General features: G+C 40.9%; 1 protein-coding gene across 4 annotated transcripts in view; it reads left to right on the top strand.

The window, feature by feature from the left end:
- Positions 1 to 21,049, top strand: part of fer (fer (fps/fes related) tyrosine kinase) — a 116,550-nt gene that overhangs the window by 53,734 nt on the left and 41,767 nt on the right. For all 4 annotated transcript variants that reach the window (XM_052020108.1, XM_052020106.1, XM_052020107.1 and 1 more), the window contains one exon: positions 5,616 to 5,805. In XM_052020108.1, coding sequence (XP_051876068.1) covers positions 5,616 to 5,805 — 190 coding nt within the window. The remainder of the gene's footprint in view (positions 1 to 5,615; positions 5,806 to 21,049) is intronic.

The raw sequence follows: 21,049 nt of genomic DNA, 5'->3' as shown, positions 1-21,049 counted from the left end.
GACGGGTTACACCTGAACTGGTGGGGGGGCCAATATTCTTGCGGGCAGGTTTGCTGGAGCTGTTGGGGAGGGTTTAAACTAGTTCAGCAGGGGGATGGGAACATGAGTGATAGGTCAGAGGTTGGTGCATTTAGTGTACAAGTAGATGCAGCGTGTAGAAAGACTGAGGAAGGAAAGGCAGTTGAAAGGGCAAAATTGCAGTCAATTGGATGGCTGAAGTGTGTCTACTTTAATGCGAGAAGTATCAGGAACAAGGGTGATGAACTTAGAGCATAGGTAAGTACGTGGAATTATGACGTGGTGGCCATTACAGAGATTCGGCTGTTACAAGGGCAGGGATCGCTGCTGGATATTCTGGGGTTTAGATGTTTCAAAAGGGACAGGGATGGAGGTAAAAAAAGGTGGGGGAGTGGCTTTGCTGATCAGGGACAGTGTCACAGCTGTAGGAAGAGAGGATGTCCTGGAGGGATCGTCCACTGAATCAGTGTGGGTGGAAGTCAGAAACAGGAAGGGAGCGATCACTATATTGGGAGTATTCTACGGACCCCCCATTAGCAGCAGAGACAATGAGGAGCAGATCGGGAGGCAGATTTTGGAGAGGTGCAAAAATAACAGTGTCGTCATGGCTGATTTCAACTTCCCTAATATTGATTGGCACCTCCTTAGTGTAAAGGGGATAGATGGGGCAGAGTTTGTTAGGTGTGTCCAGGAAGGATTCCTGACCATTCTGGACCTGCTACTAGGCAATGAGCCTGATCAGATTTTAGATCTCTCAGTGGGAGAGCATTTTGGAGATAGTGACCATAACTCCTTGATCTTTACCTTAGCCTTGGAGGGTGATAGGAGCAGACGATATGGGAAAGTATTTAATTGGGGGAGGGGGAAATGATGATGCTATTAGGCAGGAACTTGGGAGTGTAAATTGGGAACGGATGTTCTTGGGGAAGTGCACAATGGAAATGTGGAGGTTGTTTAGGGAGTACTTGCATGGTGTTCTGGATAGGTTTGTCCTATTGAGGCAGGGTAAGGATGGTAGAGTGAAGGAACTGTGGTTGACAAGAGGTGTTGCAGCTCTATAGAACTCTGGTTAGACCACACTTGGAGTATTGTGTTCAGTTCTGATTGCCTCATTATAGGAAGGATGTGGAAGATTTACAGAGGGTGCAGAGGAGATTTACCAGGATGTTGCCTGGATTGGAGAGCATGTCTTATGAGGATAGGTTGAGTGAGCTAGGGCTTTTCTCTTTTGGAGAGAAAGAGGATGAGAGGTGACTTGATAGAGGTGTACAAGATGATAAGAGGCATAGTTCAAGTGGACAGTCAGAGACTTTTTCCCAGGGTGAAAATGACTAACACAAGGGGCCATTATTTTAAGGTGATTGGAGGAAGGTATAAGGGGGATGTCAGAGGTAACTTTTTTTTACATAGAGAGTGATGGGTGTGTGGAATGCACTGCCACCAAAGGTTGTGGGAGCTGATACATTAGGGACATTTAGCCACATGAATGATAGAAAAGTGGAGGGCTATGTGGGAGGGAAGGGTTAGATAGATATTGGAGTAGGATAAAATGTCAGCACAACATCGTGGGCTGAAGGGCCTGTACTGTGCTGTAATGTTCTCTGTTCTAAATCCAATCATCCAGCTGGGTGTTTCCTCCAAATCCATGAAGTGTTTTGCTGCTATCTTTTTAAATATACAAGAAAACAGGTTCTGGGGTGCAGGGATTCAAGGCTAGAGCCCTTTGGATGGAGTGATCAGTACAGTGGTTTTGTTTGCTTCCTGTTCATCAGCAGACTTTCTGGGGTTTCCACAAGCCTGCTAAGCTCCTGAATTTGTAATTGCAATCACTTGAGATGCAAAAGAATTCTCAGAGGGCAGTAAAGGTCCAAACTAGTTTTCCAGTGTTACTATATTGATGTAACTATGTAGCACATTATTGCAGCATATTGTAGTGCTGATTTAATGCAAGTCCACTTACATTCTGGTTTCATTCCAGATAAATAACTGATATATGGAAGGAAAGTTTAAACACATAGTTTAATTGTGCAGTGTGATTTCTCCTGCCGAGCTCAAGAGTGGCAGAGCTGAAGTCTTCAGAGACCATTAGGAAAGAGGATTAATTGATGTGATATATTTGGACTTCCAGAAAGCCTTTTGATTTAGTGTCAGAGAAGAGCTTAGAGCACACAGCATTGGGGTAATACACTGGCCTGGATTCAGGATTGGTTAACACACAAAGCTGAGTAAATAAACAAGTGATTTGGATTGGGAGCCTGTGCCTTATGGGATGCTGCAGAGATAAGTATGGGAAGACAAGCTGTCCACAATCTGTATTAATAATTTGGATGAAGGGATCCAGGGTAATATATTCACATTTGCTGATGATACAAAACTGGATAGCAGTATGTGCTATGAGGAGGATGCATCGAGGCCTTGGGGGTATATAGGCAGATTAAGTGAATGGGTGAGGACATGGCAGATGGAACATAATGTGGAAAAATATGAGATCATCTACTTTGGCAGCAAAAAAGAAAAGCAGAGTTTTTTAAATGCTGTGAGACTGAATGAAGTTGGTGTTCTGAAGGATTGGGGTGTCTTTGTTCACAAATCACTGAAGGTTAACCTGTAGGTTCAGCATGCAAATTAGGAAGGCAAATGTTATGTTGGCCTTTATTGCAAGAAGGTTTAAGTAAAGGAGAAAAGACATCTTGCTCCAGTTATGTCAGGGCATATTGTGTACAGGTCTTCCTACCCATGGAAGGATGTACCTGAAAAAAGTTTCAGTGACAATTCATCAGTTGGATTCATGGGATAGCAGGTTTGTCATTTGAGGAGAGATTTAAGCAAACTCGGCCTGTACTATCTTAAGTATGGAAGAATGAGAGGTGATTGTACTGAAACGTGCAAAATTCTTACTAGGCTTGAAATGTTTCCCCTGGCTGGGTGTCTGGAGCCAGGAGACATAATTTCAAAATAAGAAGCTGGCCATTCATGTCAGACATAAGAAATTTCTTTGGAACTTTCTATCCAAGAGAGCCATGGAGGCTGAGTCACTGAGTAAATTCAAGATGGAGATCCATAGACACTGAGATATTCAGTGATTCTAGGGATATTGGTTTGGTTCAGAAAAGTGACAACAAGGTAAAAGATGCCATGATGTAAGAAAGGAAAAAGCGCGAGGAATCAAATGGCCTGGTTCTGTGCCTATTTCTTTTGTTCTTGTTCATGAATTAGAAAGCACTGCTTCCACACTCACCTTGTTAGAAAGTGGTAGGTTTGTACCACATTCCAGAAGGATCTTTGTGTACAACAGGACAGAAATTTGAATGCATTACATCATGGTTCCTTCTGCCTTCATGTGTGGAATGAAAGATTCCACACCATATTCAGTGTGCAGGTGGTAGAGCTGCTGCATCATAGCTCCAGTGATCTAGGTTCAATCCTGTCCTCCAGTGCTGTTGCCTGTGTGTTTTCTTTTTGTGTAGACTCCTTGTGTTCATGTGGGCTTCCTCCAGATACCCCGGTGTCCTCCCACATGCCAAAGGTGTATGGGTCGCAAGGTTAATTTGCCACTGTAAATTGCCTCGAGCGTGTAGATGAGTCAAGAATCTGGAGAAAGTTGAAGGGAATGTGGGGATAATAAAATGGGATTAAAATAGGATGAGTGAGGATGGCTGCTTGATGAGCAGCATGGACTCTGTGGCCTGCTTCCGAGCTATATGACTTCATGAATCTAAGACCTTCAAAGAATCATACAGCACAGAAATAGATCTTTCTCCCCATCTGTCTCTGCTGACTGTCAAGTACCTGTCCATACTAATAATAATTACCAGCAATTGGTCCATAGCCTACTTTTCGAAGATTATTTTGGTACCTTGGCTATCATTTGTCAAATATCACACTGTTGCATCTGCTGCCATTTGCACGTGCAAATTTGCTATTACCTTTCTCTCTATTTGAAGCAGTAACTGCGTTTCAAGAAGTGTTTAATTAACTTTGAACCACTTTAAGATTTGTTGAGAATGTAAAAGGAGGTGCATCAATGCATAGCCTTCCTTCATTTTTTCTTTCATTCACACGCATGCTCTTGTTTCTCCATTATTTTTAATATTCATTCTGAAATGTAATAACAAAATCCTATTAATCCTGCAATCCATTTACTATAGGAAACATGTTTTCCAATGAAAGGCCAAAGAAATTTAGTTCCATTATGAAGTCCCAAATAGAGTTACATTGGGCTCATGTCAGAGATTAAATTGTAAAAATAAAATTGGAAGGTGCCTTGAACTTGCTCACTTAGAATTCTGATAGCAGGCTGCCAATTTTTAAGTGCCATTTTTTAACTAGAGATGGCTGTTTCCCAGACCTTGGAAAACTCAGCACTAAAGGGCTGAATTCATAAGATAAGCACCATTATAGCTCAGCCTGTAGACTGAGGAGGAGCATGAATGTTTCCTCCAGGTCCAGCAAGCTTGCCAGTTTAACCTTCACTCCTTGCATCTGTCTGCTCTCCATCCACCACTGCACATCATCCCCCAACCACTATCCACTGTTTTGGTCCATGATCTGGAACCCCTGGGGTTCTGGACTATCTTTCTCACCACACTGCTGTCAAAATTCCTCCAGTCTAAAGCGTAGTGACTACCTGAAAAGCTTCCAGATGGTGAATCAAAATGCACCTTGTTAAATTGCAGTGCTCTGCAGTTAAATTTGCATAATCTTCATTCTTGATCCCTTATCACTTCTACCACTCAGAACTCCCAACGCTGTCTCTCTGAGATTCCCTTGGGCTTTCATATAATAATGACCTGGAGAATCTGATGCTGACTTGTACATCATGCTGCTATCAGCATTTTTGTTTTTTTTCCATAAATCGTGCTGCTGTTTTTACATTTTTTTTGAATGCTATTAAGGATGAATAATGGCCTTTCAAGTGCCTGTATATGCTAAATCTGTTTCCTGACTTCTCATGTTTATATGTAGTCTATGTTTGAGGTTGCCTGAAATCTCCACAGCATAGATTCATGGAATCGTACCACACAATCATAGAGGAGGAGGTCATTCGTCCCATTAGGCTATCCAATTATCACCTTTGCCAAACATCTTCCACAGAGTGTTGCAAATTATTCCTCTTCCACTTCCTCATTATTAAATCTGCTTTCATTACCCTTTTAGGCAGTAGATCCCAAATTATAATTTGCTGTTTAAAAATAAAAATCTTATTTTTGGGTCATATACCATATATCTGCATATTTCAATAATTGAACCATTTGCCACTGAAAATTCGACAGTTTCTCTTTACACACTTGCACCAAATCTTTTATGATTTGGAAAAGCTCTGTTCAAGCAACTTTTAGCCTTTTTGCTCCAAGGACTAATAGCTGTAGCTTCTCTGGTCTCCATCTAACTGAAATTCCCCCAATTGTTTTCCTAACTTTGCTAGTTTTAGCTTTAACACGAATAATGAAAACAAAATATTGGCTTTTCTTTACTTTTGAAGAATGTTAATTCTACATGAATTGCTTTAAGAAAAGGTTATTTTCCTTGCATACGGGTGTGCCTTTTCATAATGAAGATGGTGAATGTATAATTAATTCAAAATTTCTTTCTACCAGCATTGTGCTATTGCTGAGTCAGAAGCAGGCATTGGAGGAGCTGAGGCAAAATGTTCAGCAGATGAAGTGTACTGAAGCTAAACTCTTGGCACAGAAAGATTTATTGGATCAAAAGGTCAAAGAAAATGATGGGAAGGAACCACCTCCAGTGCTGGCCTATGAAGATGATGCAAGATCTATTACTTCAATGGTAGGTTTAAATATATAATGCATCTTGCAGTTATTCATATTTAATGACTGAAACAGCAAATATGAGAAAATAACACGTCTGTCTGGTATTTCAGGTGGATTTGGGAGCTAGTTTATGTCAATCCATTTTTACTGGGCATGGAAACAGATCCCTAGGAGTTAGAAAAGTATTATAAATGTAAAGTGTTACAGACTATTACTTGCAAAATAAATTTATGGAGAAGTAAAAAGCCATATTAATTAAAGTTATCATTCAATGATCTGTACACAGAGCAGGTCAGGTTACATCTGTGGAATAGGAAATAGAATTGAAGTTTAAGGTTGAAAATGTTTTGTCAGAACTGGAAAGGAGGGAAAACAAGTTTTAAGTTGCAGAGAGGGAGGGTTGGATGGGACAAAAGAAATTTCTCTGATAAGGAGAAGCCAGGGTTATCATGGTCATAAGATGCAGTTGAAACCACTTGTTTATTAGATGAATGAGGGCAATGAGAGTGAGAGAGAGATTGAACCCAGGAGTCGCAGAGGGACCAATCCCTTTAGAATGCTGAAAATGGAAGGAAAATGTCTGGGTTTGGCATCATCTTGAAGGTGGCAGAAATTAAAATGATCTAGAGGCTGGTGGAGTGGAAGGTAGGGCAGAAAACTCTGTCTATGGTCTGTTGTTGATGAGAGTGTGGAAGAACAGAAAAAAATAAGAGTAATGTAGGATTAGTGTAATGGGTGGTTGATTAGCGTAAATGGGTTGTTATGTACTTGGTGGGCTGAAGGCCCTGTTTCCATACTGTATCACTCTGCGACTCTGACTGGTATTGAGGGCACATGCAGGAAATAGAGCAGAAGTATTTGAGAGTCCTCTGAACAACAGTGGGGAGGAAACCGTAGTTACAGAAAAAGGGAAGCATTTCATGAAGTACTGCTTTGGAAGGTGTTGTCAATCAGACTGATACGACAAGGCCAGAGAAACTGCAAAAATGGAACAGAGTCCTTGCAGGAAGTAGTGTGGGAGGGAATGTAGTCAAACATCTGTGAGCCTGCAATGGTGGAAATTGGCAGCAAAGGTGATGAATGTTTTGAGTTCTGTATAGGAATGGGAAGCAGCACCAACGTTGTCATTATTGTACTGGAAAAATGGTGATGAAGGATGTCTGAGTAGGACTGGAAAAAAAAGGACCTTTCAATTTAGCCCTCAAAAAGACTGGCATAGCTTGGGCTCAGGCAGGTTCCCGTTGCTACCCCTTTGATTTGGAAAAAGTGAATGCGGTTGAAGGATAAATTGTCAGAATGAGTTCTGCCAAATAAAGAGGATGGTGATAATGGGGAAATGGTCTCTGTCCAACAAAGAAGCAAATGGCCTTAAGACAGTCCTGGTGGGGATGGAGGTATAGATGGATTAGATCCACAGTGAAAATGAGTTGGTTGAGACCAAGAATTCGGAAGCTGCCAAAGTGGCAGAGAGCATCAGAAGTATGGTGAGCTGGGGTGACTGGACAAGTAGATAATTAGGGGCGTGGATATTTTTGTTCCTTTGTTCAAGAAGAGAAATAGGGATAATCCAGGAAATTATCGGCTGGTTAGCCTATAATCACATCAGTGCTAGGGAATCTATTGGAAAGGACTTACGTGCATTTGGAAAAATGTGGCCTGGTTAGGGACAGTCAGCTTAGCTTTTTGCAGGGCCAGTCATGTCTTACAAACTTGAATGAGTTTTTTGAGGAGGTGACAAAGGTGATTGATGAGGGTAGGGCAGTGGATGTTGTCTACTTGGATTTGGATTGGTAGGCATTTGACAAGGTCCCTCATGATAGGCTGATCCAGAGATAAAGATGCATGGGATCCACGGTGACTTGATAATTTGGATTCAGAATTGCCTTGCCCATAGAAAACAGAGGGTAGTAGTGGAAGGGTGTCATTTTGGCTGGAGGTCTATGGCCAGTGGTATTCTGCAGGGATTGGTGCTGGGGCATCTGTTGTTTGTGATATATTCTATAATGACTTGGATGAAAATGTAGATGGGTGGGTTAGTAAGTTTGCAGATGATGCAAAGATGGTTGAGTTGTGGACAGAATAAAGGGTTGATAGAGGATACAGCAGAATATAGATCAGTTACAGATGTAGGTAGAAAAATGGCAGATGGAATTTAATCTAAGCAAGTGTGAGATGTTGCATTTTGGGAGGTCAAATGCAAGTAGAAAGTATACAGTTAATGGCAGGACCTTTTAACAGCCTTGATGTACAGAGGGATCTTTGGGATTCAAGTCCACAGCTCCCTGAAAGCGGCTACACAAGTAGACAGGGTGGTAAAGAAGGCATATGGCATGCTTGCCTTCATTGGTTAGGGCATTGAGTACAAGAGTAAGGAAGTCACATTGCAGCTGTATAAAACTTTGGTTAGGCACACTTGGAGTGTGCTGTGCAGTTCTGGTCACCCCATTACAGGAAGCATGTGCAGGCCTTGGAAAGGGTACAGAGGAGGTTTATCAGGATGCTGCCTGGATTAGAAAGTATGAACGAAAAGGAGAGGTTGGCCAGACTTGTGTTGTTTTCTCTGGAGCATCAGAGGCTGAGGGGAGATCTAATAGAAATTTATGAAATTATGAGAGGCATAGATAGAGTAGACAGTCAGAATCTATTTCCCAGGGGAGAAATGTCAAGTACTAGAAGCCATGCATTTAAAATTAGAGGGGGAAAGTTTAAAGGAGATGTGCAAGGCAATTTTTTTCTATACGGCGTGGTAGGTTCCTGGAATAGGCTGCCAGGGGTAGTGGTGGAAGCAGATACGACAGTGGTGTTTAAAAGGCTGTTAGGATGATACCTGAATGTGCAGGGAATGGAGTGAAATGGATCACATACAGGCAGAAGGGATTTAGTTTAATTCTGCTTCATATTCATAGCGGAATGGCCTGTTCCTGTGCTATACTGTTCTATGTTCTAAATGAGTTCTGTGGGACAAGAATGAGATGAAACAAGGGATCTACCAGTACCTGCTGTGGATTTTGAGGAGAAGATAAAGCACACTGTTCATGGATGGGTAACAGTTTGGAGGCTTGGAGAGAAGATACAGAGAAAATGGGGTCAATGATTGTCTGGTGGCCTGATGAACAGTGATGGAGTCATGATCCAATCTATAATAGCAAAATCATAAGGCATTTGAGAAAGAGCAAAATAATTCTTCAAAGTACTTTACCATTATCATGAACTGCGACCTATAATTTATCAGCCAAATGTCAATTTGTATGATTTCAATTGGATGTTTCCTCTTTTGTTTTACTCCTTTCTGTTTTACTTAAGTTGTGCACCAACATTTGCAAGGAATAGGCAGAAAGGCATGAAAGCCACTGACTAAGCTGCTGTTGAACTGTAAGCAGGAAGGTTTGTGAGAACAGTCCAACTGTCTGCTCTTTACCATCCCCCAACCATGTGATTTCACTTGCACTATCCCTCTTCTCTGCCTGACAGCTACTTGCCATAATTTATGGCTATGAAGTTGTATCATGTTAATTATATTCCATTACTCATTTTCTAAAAGTCAGTCTGATGGCTATGATTTTGAGTCTCAATTTAGATGCATCTAGCCTTTTTATAAACTATTAAGTAACAATGTGGTTTTAACTCAATCTTATTCAAAGTCACTTTTCAGATATTGTTTATATACAATTCCCTGCTCCCTAAATTCATTTAAAGGGGAAAAAAAAACAAAAAGAATTGTTGAAAACATTGAAACTAGTCACATAGCATGTATGGAACAAATGTATTGCCTCATATTTCAGATTTATATCCATCGTCTGAACTGAAAGATAATGAACTAAATTTAAAAGGTGTACAAACAGAAAATAAGGGAGAATGAAACACAGATACACACAGATCCTGTACACAGTCATCTTCACATTTAATATCAAGAAACACATTACTTGAGTATATGCTCATGATTTATGATTATATAAATCACTGTCTTTCTGATCACTCAAGCTTTTTAGTAGTCTGTTTAAGGTATTGCACAATAGCTACTGGTTCTTCACCTTGTTTAAAATGATTACATTTAAAATAATAACAAAAAGCAATATTTTCAGGACTATTTTACAGTTGTGAAAACTATATTTAAGATAATTGCAAGGCTATTCATGGAACTGTCTTTTGCACTGAAGTACAAAAAAGCAATTTTCTGTTCCAGTTTCTGTTCTATTTGTGTAGCTTGCTACGAAAGTATGTTTTAGCATTATTTCGGCTGTTGAAAAGGTTAAAAAAAAGAGCAACAATACCTCAGTTTTTGACAAGGTTAGATCCTCAGCAAGTATAATCAGAATTTTGCACAATCCTGCAATATACATATTGAATTAAAGCTATAATAAATTGCTGTTGCACTTTGCAACAAAATGTTATACACGAAAGTAACAAAGGCACTGAAATTTTTAATTTTGATTTATATTCTTCATGCTAGTTACTGATTTTTAGGGGGCCCACCTATATCCTGACCATTCTCTTTTTCCAAATCACCCACTAGTTTCTGAAATTCTTTTTATTTCTGAATTGTACCAATACATGGTCACCAATGCATAATCCTGATCCTTTTTTTGATATTCTTTTTCATTTACTCCTTTTTCCCTTCCATTCCCGTGGACCAGATAACTTGGTTTACTTAGTTTTGATTCCTAATCAACTTGCAGCCATATCATGCACTCAAAGATTTGCACCTGCGATTCATGCTTGTTTTACTTGCATTCAATTTTTTATACATCAGCTTCACAGTGCCATCTACAGACAGTATGCCATGGGCATATTGTGGTCACCCACTGCTATTAATGCGTAAAAGAACTATAAGTTTTGGAAGTTTTATTCAAAGGGCAGATATCATCAGTACACATCTTTATCTACATATCCTTTCTGCCAAAATGAACAAAAAGAACAGTTTCAGTTGTTTAAAAGTTTAGAAACGCTGTGTATCAAATCAACTTTCCAAAAGCCAATGGTCTGAAGTTTGCATTTGCAATCAAAGTAAACTATCAATCCTGCTCAGTATTACCGTGTAAAAGCAGCAATTTCTGGCATTTTCTCTTGAATAGTTAAACACACGGGAATGCTGCCTTTTGGAAGAAAAAGGAAAATTTTGTGTGTGTGCAATATGATGGAGAGTAGGAGTTATTGAATGAGAAAATGAAGGGTGGGAACAAAACAAAGAAATGAAAAATGGTTGCAGAGGAAGTGTAAATAGTTAAAACAGAAAAAGGGAGTAGTAAGAAAGCATGGAAAATCAGCAGCGTAATTTTGTAGCTACTGCATTGAAAATAAATTATGCAACTGACTTTGTCAAAGTGATAGCTATGGTTCTTTCAGACAAAGTCAAATGGAGTTCACAAGGGTATTTTGCAAGAATTGTTGTAGGTTCTTGTATGAGAATGGACGAATATAGATCTGAGTATACAGTTAGTTAAGGTGGGAGAAGGCTTGCATGGAGTACAAACAGCAGTTTCAATCAGTTGGGCCAAATAGCCTGTTCATGTGCAATGACTATTATGTATGTGAGAAGCAGTGTGCCAGGTGCCATTGGATTACAGGACTGTTGCTGATCAAGTAGTACGAAATGGTGTCTATATTCAGCTCTTTGGGGAATAATCTATCAATGTAAAGAAGTCCATTTGAATTTTGGTTTTGCATCAGAATTGGACAATGTATCAGATTTCATCTCTTTCCTCTTTAAGTAGCTGCATTCCAAAAAATACATCGAATTTATCAGAAACGGGCCATCAAGTATAGCAAGACAAGTGGTAAAGAAGATACAGTGGTTGTTCAGCGGTTATATTATTGGCTTAGCAATCCAAAGACGTGGACTAACAATTCGGAGATCCAAGTTCAAATCCCGCCATAAACAGTTGTGGAATTTAAATTTAATTAATCACCATTACAAATGTTCATTCAGAGAAAGAATGAAACAATCCAGGCTATTACAGTGACTTGGGCATTGAATTTGGACAAAGCAGTCACACCCAGCCCAGCTGAACTTATAAAAATCCTCTTCACAAATGTCTTGGTGTCTAAATTGCAAAGATGTCCTACAAATGATAAGAACAACCTAATGCAGGGTTTCAACCCAAAAAGTAGACAATTCCTTTCCCCCCCCCCCCCAACAGAGGCTGCTTGACTCGCTGAGTTCCTCTAGTAGATTGTTTGTAACAACCTGACATAGTTGTACTCACAGAATTGTACCTTTGCAGAAAACATGCCAGACTCTTCTGTGATGTTACTATGTATGTTCCATCTTACCAATAAGACAGACCAACCTGAAGTGGAGCACATTGGTATACTCTCTGCTTTTTGTCTTTCAGCCAAATATCTATCCATTGCACGTGGATAGTCCTTTGTTTTTAAATAATGGGTAATTCATAATATATGTAATTTCCCCTTACTTCTCGGGATTACAGGATTTGGCTGTTGTGATCATAACCCATAAATCTTATCAGCATATTATCATACTTTGTAGCTGAGATCACTAGCCACCTAAACAACTAGAATTTATAAACTGCTTTCAATGCAGTAAACAACCCAGAACATAAGTGGAAACTCTTAAGTTTTTTTTTAATTTCCCACTGTTCCCAGTTGCAAGGGGAATTGCCATTTGGATTTTGAAGAATTAAACAATCTTAATCTTATTGTAATCCTTCATATAATGTGCCACTTTTTGCTTTATGCGTGAAGGTTAAAATCCTGGACTGTTTCTAAATACTGAGATCATATTTACTCCGTGCAAGTCTGTTCTAATTATTTTTTGTGGCTTTCAGTCACAATGAAATCACTGGTGTGGTGTTCTCTATTATAAGTTCTTATATAGTTCAGATGCAACTCTGACAGACCTAGGAAGACACAGCTGGTGAAAAAAAATTACAAACAACATTTTAAAAGAATGGGGTATAATTTGTGGCATCACAATAGACGAACAAAATTGATTTCAGCACAATGTTCAATGCATTGCAACATCTCAGCAGATGGAGCAGTCCATTCCTGCATGCATTAAGGAGAGTGGCAGTGGTTCAATTTAGAATCAACATTATATACTGAGAGTACTGGAGTTCTGCTGTATTCTATAAGGTAAATGACTCCTACTCTTTTAGGCCATCTCTTGGGATCAAGGATGACTCCAGTTCTGTGGGTTCTGAAGTGATCAAGGCCAATGTGGCACCTGAAGATTTTGTCACAGTTTTGGCAGGAGGTTGCTTGACTCTGCAGGTGTGTGGATAGTTTGTGAGATGCTGCACTCCTGCTGTTCACACTGGACTTCTGGCATATGCACGGTTATCAGTGTCATCCTAAATGCTCCTCCTCCACTTGAAGTAGTCATGAGCCGGGGATTCCCAGGAGTTGGTGTGTCGGTGAACTTTTTTAAAGAAGGTTTTGAGATCTTTCCTGTGAAATCTATCCTCTGTCAACCAGGTAATCTCTTGCCATTTGCAGAGTTTGGAATAAAATTTGGTTTAGGAGTCTAGTGTCAAGCGTGTAAATAATGTGGTCTTTCCAATGAAATGAACTGAGTGTAATTAGGGCCTCAGTGCTGGAGAAGTTGACCTAGGAGAGGATAGTGACATTGGTTTGCTTATCCTGCCAATGGATTTGGAAGATTTTGCCGAGACAGCAAAGGTGGTACCACTCCAGTGCTTCGATGGAACCTGGTGCAAGTTTTCAAAGTCTCTGAAGCATTTTGGAACCCAGGGAGATTACTGTTGCTTTGTTAATCATGGACTTTGTGTTTGGTCTGAGGTCTTGATCTTCAAATGCACTTTGGTCCAAAGGCAGTCTAGAACACTGAAGTAGGTGAAATTCATTGCTGATGTCTGCCTTCACTGAGAGTTGGCTCCTGAGATAAGGGAAATGGTTTATTTTTCAGGGTCTTGTTGCGGCCCTTTATTGTCACGGCACAATGTTGTACAGTGGGAGCCTTTTTGGAAGAAGATCTTTCTTTTGTAGATATTGCTGAGATTGAGGGATTGGGTGGTGAGGGAGGGAGGTGGAATGTTGGTTCTGGAGTGGAGGCAATGTAGGTTGAAGAGTTTCCCATTTGTCCTATAGATCAGTTCCACTTCTCTGGGGAGCTTTATTTACCATTGTGGTGAGAAAGATTGGAAAATAAAAGTGTTGAGACATCTCTGGATCCATTGATTAGGATCATGGCTTGTATACCAAATATAAGATAAAACAAATTTCTATGGGCAACCAGATTTGAGGGAGATATTGCACAGTTCATCCCAATTGACAGAGGAAAAGGCGTCAGTGAGCTTATATAATGGTTGGTGCTGCTGACTGCATTTCTCTTGGAGTTGTCATGTGATAAAGAGCACATCCAATGTGCCTCATGATGGATGAATTCACTCTGACTTGGAAAACAACTCTTCAGCCACTGGGAGGAGGTGGTTGACAAGGACCTTAGCATTGATCTTTACAGCTGTGGGAGTCGATGAGCTTGGAATGTATGTTGGTTGCTAACCTATGCCCTGAGATGGAGAAATGAAAATCCAGAAAAGAAAGGGAAGAGTCAGAGAAAGGTCATGTGAAAGTGAGACCAGGATAGAAATTGGCATCAAATATGATTTTTTTGAGTTCTGTATGAGTGCAGAAAACAGCACAAATACAATCAGCAATGTACTAGAAAATGAGTTGAGGAAGGAGATTGAAACAAGGATATAATTGGAGCAGATGTTGTTCAGCGTAAGAGTGAGTTCAGCCAGGTGAATGAACGTGGTGGTGGAGAGGAACTGGTGGGCCTCTGTTCAAGGAAGATGTGGACAGCCGTCAGAGCATCATGGTATGGGATGTAAGTATACAGGGATTGTATGTGGTGAAGATGAGTAGATTGGGACTAGGAAATCTGGAAGCTGTCAAAGAAATAGAGAGCATCAAAGTATCATGGAAGTAAGTGAGAAAGACTGGACCAGGGAGGAAGGATGGAGTCGAGGCTTCAGTAAAGTTCAGTGAGGCAAGAGCACTCTGAAACAGTGGGTCTGCCTGGGCAGTCCTCCATTTGCATCTTGGGGAGGAGATAGAAGTGGGCTGTGTAGGGATGGTGGGCTCAAAAACTGGATATTTGGGAGGGAAGATCTCCCAAGAAAATGAGTGACTGTCTAGAAGACAGTGGCCTGATTTTCAGTAATGGGGTCATGGATGTGTCAGAGAGCTGATGTATGGCCTCTGGGAGATAGAGGTCAATTCAGCAAACTACAACAGTACCACCCTTGTTAGGAGTTTTAATGACTTATAGCAGGGTTAGGGAACAGAATGCTGCAAGTTCCAAAGGAGTTTTGTTGAAGTGAGTGAGGGGGATTGGAAAAATTGAGAGTGTTGGCAGTTAGCGATGATGGCAGAAAAAGAGCTCAAATGTCATGCTGGACGCTTGTTGAATCCCAGATATAAGGGCACTGAAATTGAGATCTCTGCTGAGAACTGATCATTCAGAATCAGAGGGGAAAATCAGATGGGAAAACATGGCCAGGCATGGAACTGGGTGAGAGAGGGTCAGAGCGAAGAGAGGGGAAGAAAGGTCCAGTTTTAAATGCATGAGCTGTTGAAGTTTGTAACTTTTAACATCCAAAAGGAAGGCAAAAGATCTTGTGTTGCAGTGCTTAATGTGCCAAGAATAAAGTAGAACTGTGAACCAGAACAGCTTTGAAATGCATTGTTACTGACAAATTTCGTGGCGTAATGCTGAAATAGTACCAACAGATGGCAGCAAAACAACTTGCTGTACTTTCAGCTTTTTGCACATCTGTGCCATGCTGCATTTCAAAGATTGAGCCATTCTGGCCTCTCCAGCAAAATGGCTGAAAAGGAATATTTTCCATTAGGATTATCCAGCAGTTAAAATAATTGGTTGTGGTTAATTGTGTAATTTATATTAAAAAATATAGTTGCAATAAATTGAGTTTTATCTGCAGTGATATCTCAGTCCTAAGTGGCTTACCCCACATTCTTAGGCTGTCTCCTGGTTCTAGACTATGCTACCATCAGACATACAAGAGTATTTTTAAATAGTTGGGTGTTAGGAGAATGGGATGCTCTGAGCCAGCAACCAGATGATGGGCTGCTGATTTTTAAACTTTCAATCGAAGGAACAAAGACTCAATTTTGTGCCAAAGAGATGTTATCCTTTCATTGCATCTCGCTCTCTCTCATTCTCTTTTCACACTTGCTTTGGCTTTATATCTTTCTCTCTCCCTTACATGTCACCTGTTTTTGTCACTCATTAATGTTCTGCCTTTTCCGCTGCATCTCATCCCTCTCCCGTGCATGCTTGCAAGTAGCCTCTTTATTGCTCACTCATGTGCAGTCTTGTAAACTGTGGCCAGACTCTCATAAGCTGCTGTGTAGCCATCTTTGCCTGCTCGTGCAAAGCCTCAATCATTCCTGTCTGTTACTTGATCATGCACTCTGTGCTGCTCTGTCTTGTTTCTGCATGCTCCCTGTGTCTCTCAAAGTTGCACACACTCTCTCTACCTCTCACATGCTTAGGAGGAGATGTAAGTGCACAAGCGGTGGGGCACAGTGGGGCTGCAGGTAGTGCAGCTTTCTCCGAGCTGTAGTGATCCTGGTTCAGTTTTGACCTCCAGTGCTGTGTGTGTGGAGTTCGCAATTTTCCATCTGACTATGGGTTTCCCCTGAGTGCACTTGTTTCATCGAAATTAGGAGTAGGAGTGGGACATTTGGCTGTTTGAGTCAACTTTGCCATTCAATATGATCGTGGCTGATTCCTCAAGTGCAATTCCCTGTCCTTCTTTCTCCCCATATCTCTTGATCTCTTTAGCCTTTAGTACTATATTGAACTCCTTCTTGAATAAAATTAATAATTTGGTCTCAACTACCTTCCAGAATAGAGAATCTAGAAGTTCACCATTCTTTGGGTGAAGAAATTGCTCTTCATCTCAGTCCTGAATGGCCTACCCCGCATTCTTAGGCTATGACCCCTGATTCTGGACTTCCCCACCATTAGACACCTCTTTACTGCATCATGTCTGTCCAAGTTCCATTGGGATTTCAATGAGGTGCTCACTTATTCTTAACTCTAGCGAATGCAGGTCCAATTGTCCCAATCTTTCTTCATTGAGTCATACAGCACAGAAAAAGGCTCTTCAGGCCACCAAATCCGTGCCAACCACCAAGCACCCTTTTACAGTAATCCTACCCAAATCCCATTTTAACATCCCCACATTCCCATAACTATCACAGATTCTACATTCACCAGCACCCTAGAGACAAATTACAGTGGCTAATTAACCTACCAACCCACACATCTGTGAAGTTAGCATTCAGAGAAAACCCACACGATCACAAGGAGAACACATAAACTTCACACAGACAGCGGCAGAGGTCGTGATTGAACCCAGGTTGCTGGAGCTGTGAAGCAGCAGCTTTAACATCTGTGCCACCCCTTCATGCGTCATGTATCATGTTTCGTATGTCAGTCCGATTATCCCAGGAATCAGTCTGGCGAACCTTGATTGTGCTCCCTCCACAGCAAGAAAGAACATCCTTCCTCAGATAAGGGGATCAATACTCGAGGTGTAGTTACACAAAGGCCCTGTACAACTGGAGTTAGGAACCCCTGCTTCTGCATTCCTTCACATTATCCTATCTATCCTTCTCACCACCTTCTCTTCAACTTAAAACTCGTATTTTTTTATTTCTCTTTTCCCGTTCTGACAAAGAGTGTTTAACCTGAAGTATTAACTCTGTTTCTCTTTCCATGGATACTACCTGACTGCTAAGTGTATCCTTGATGGTATATAACCCCAATTCTCATGTGCTTTTATTTTGCACACTAATCTTTTATATGGGACTTTATTCAAAAGCTTTCTGAAATAAATTGCATCCACTGGTTCTTCCTTGCTAAAGTCATGCTGATTGTTAGGTTAATTGGCTACTGTAAGGTCCCCCAAGTGTAGGTAGCTGGTGGAAGAATCGGGATATTAATGCGTGTGTGTGTGTGAAGGTGAATTACAGGTGGGGGAGTGGAATTGATGGGATTACTCAGAGAGCCAGCATGGAATCAATGGACTGAATGGCCTCCTACATTGTGGGGAAATGTAATATGGAATACAGATTTCTGGAGCAAGTTTGGTTTGTATCCACCACAGAAATAAAGCAATTTCACAATGTCCAATGCTGTGGATGGCTGAACACAATTTTGGATATCAACATTTAAGTACACATCTGCCCCTCAGCTGAAGTTGCTGTTACACTTGCACACAAATGATGACAAGTGGCAATAGTGTTAAGCTGATCTTGACAGCCAAATGTAGCCCATTAAATTCAAGTTCCTCTTGTGAAGGACAGGGAAGGAAAGAAAGAAGGAAGGGTAGCAGTATTGATTAAAGAGAATATAACAATTCTGGAGAGAGAGGATGTCACAGAAGGGTCAAGGAATCAATCTGCTTGGTTAGAGCTAAGAAACAGTAGAGCGAACACTAGATTGCTGGATATATTCTTTAAGTCATCCAACAAAGATAAAAATAGGAAAATGTGCAGGGAATTGCAGAGAAGTGCAAAAATTCTTGGATGGTTAGATTGGGTGACTTTAATTTTGCCAGTGTAAACAAGTGTTAGGAGCAGAGAGGGTGAAGAGTTTTTGAAAAATGTCCAGGATAATTTTCTGGTTACTTGTACATGGAGGAAGGTGCCATTGTTGGATCTCTTTTCAGAGAATCAGGTGGGTTTGTATCCACATATAAACTATAGAAAAGGAGAAAGGCAATCCAAAGTAAAAGTAATTAATTTGAGGAAGGCCAATTTCAATGCAATGGGAGTGTATTTGACCCAGGCAAATTCGAAGCAAAAATTGACAAGTAAAACTGTAGCAGAACCATGGGCATTCTATAAGGAAGGGATGGTTCAGGTACAGCGTAAGCACATTCCCGGGAGGGGCAAAGGAAAAACAAATTCAGAGCTCCATGAATGATAAGAGAGATGCAGAGGAAGATAAAGTGGGGAAAAAAACCGTTTATGACAGAAACATGCTGTTGATAAAAGAAGCAGAGGGGAGTAAAAAATAAATTGAGAGACAGAGAGAGTACGTGGGGTGGGGGGGGGGGGGTGGGAAGATAGCTGTTGACATAAACAGTAACCCTGAAGTGTTCTGCAAGCATATAAATATAAAGGTTAGTAAATGGAGAATTGGGGCATATTAAAGTCAATACATTTGCAAACATTGATCTGAGATAGGATTAACAGTAACCTGGAGGTAGATAAATTAGTTAAGGCAAGTCAACACAAAATTTGTTAAGGGCAAATCATGTTTAAACAGTTTGATGGAATTTTTTTTTGATGAGGTGACTGAGAGTTGATGAAGAGAATGCAGTCAATCTGGATTTCCAGAAGGCTTCTGGTAAGACGCCACATAACAAATTTGCATGAATTGTCCCTGGGTTGAGGTACTGAAGTCACAAAGACAGCTTAGAGAGGTTGGGACTGTTTTCTTCAGAGAAGAACATACTGAGGGAAGTCTTGATAGAAGTGTAAAAATTGATCAAGGTTCTGGACAGAGTGGATAGAGAAAGGCTGTTCCTTTTTGCTGAAGGGGTTGAGGACTAGAGAAAAGAATTTGTCGTGACATGAGGTAAAATGTTTTAACACAGCATATGGTTACAATTTGGAGTGCATTGCCTACAGATGTGAAGGCAAGTTCCATTTTGGCCTTCAGGGGAAACTGGATGAATATATGGTGGAAATAAAATTTCAATACTGCAGAGAGAGGGCCAGAAGTGTTGGAACTGGTGAATTGCTGTGGTTGAGAGCTAGGCCAAATGGCTGTCTTTTGGGCTGTAACCATTATACTGCCCTTCGCCCTGCTGACTCAAGTGTCTTGTTTTGTTTGCTGCACCATTTTCAGCTGGCATTTTATCTTGATGTTCAGCAATGCTTTGAGCTGATGCATACAAGGACAAGTTTAACTTACAATAGTTGCCTTTTGACACTGCTCACAAAAATATGTAGTCGTTACAGCAATAAGAACATAAAAAATAGCAGGACCTGTCAAGCCTGCTCCGCCGTTCAATAAGATCATGGCTATTCTGGCCATGGACTCAGCTCCACCAACCTGCCTTTTCCCATAACCTTTAATTCCCCTACGATGCAAAAATCCATCCAACTATGTCTTAAACATATTTAATGAGGTAGCCTCCACTGCTTCCCTGGGCAGAGAATTCCACAGATTCACTACTCTCTGGGAAAAGCAGTTTCTCCTCATTTCCATCCTAAATCTATTCCCCTGAATCTTGAGGCTATGTCCCCTAGTTCTACTCTCACCTACCAGTAGAAATAACCTTCCTGCCTCTCTCTTCTCTATCCCTTTCATAATTTTATGTTTCTGTAAGATCCCCTCTCATTCTTCTGAATTCCAGTGAGTATAGTCCCAGGCGACTCAATCTCTCCTCATAGGCTAACCCCCTCATCTCCGGAATCAACCTGGTGAACCTTCTCTGCACCGCCTCCAAAGCCACTACCTCTTTCCTCAAGGAGACCAGAACTGCATGCAGTACTCCAGGTGAGGCCTCACCAGTACCCTATACAGTTGCAGCATAACCTCCCTGCTCTTAAATTCAATCCCTCTAGCAATGAAGGCCAGAATTCCAGTTGCCTTCTTGATAACCTGTTGCACCTGCCAACCAACTTTTTGCGATTCATGCACAAGCACTCCCAAGCCCCTCCGCACAACAGCATGCTGCAATCTTTCACTATTTAAATAATCTGATCTCCTATTTTTCCATCCAAAGTGGATGACCTTGCATTTACCAACATTGGACTCCATCTGCCAGACCCTTGCCCACTCACTTAACCTGCAGACTCTCTGCAGACTCTCTGCATCCTCTGCACAATTTGCTTTTCCATTCAATTTGGTGTCATCAGGAAACTTAGATATGCTACACTCGATCCCCTTTTCGAAATTGTTAATGTATATCATGAACAGTTGCGGGCCTAGCACCAACTCCTGTAGCACCCCGCTCAGCACTGATTGCCATCCAGAGAAACACCCATTTATCCCAACTCTCTGCCTTCTATTGGTTAAACAATCCTCTATCTATGCTAATATATTACCCCCAACTCCATGCATCCTCATTTTATTGGATGTCTTTTATGCGGCACCTTATCAAATGCCTTCTAGAAATCAAGTATACAACATCCACCTGTTCCCCTCTATCCACTGCGCTCATTATATCCTCAAAGAACTCCAGTAAATTTGTCTAACAGGACCTGCCCTTCCTGAACCCATGCTGTGT

The sequence above is a fragment of the Pristis pectinata genome, chromosome 7 (genome assembly GCF_009764475.1).
Source record: "Pristis pectinata isolate sPriPec2 chromosome 7, sPriPec2.1.pri, whole genome shotgun sequence".
Classification (NCBI taxonomy): domain Eukaryota; kingdom Metazoa; phylum Chordata; class Chondrichthyes; order Rhinopristiformes; family Pristidae; genus Pristis; species Pristis pectinata.
The sequence above is the reverse complement of the archived record's forward strand: the minus strand, read 5'-3'. Positions and strand labels throughout refer to the sequence as shown.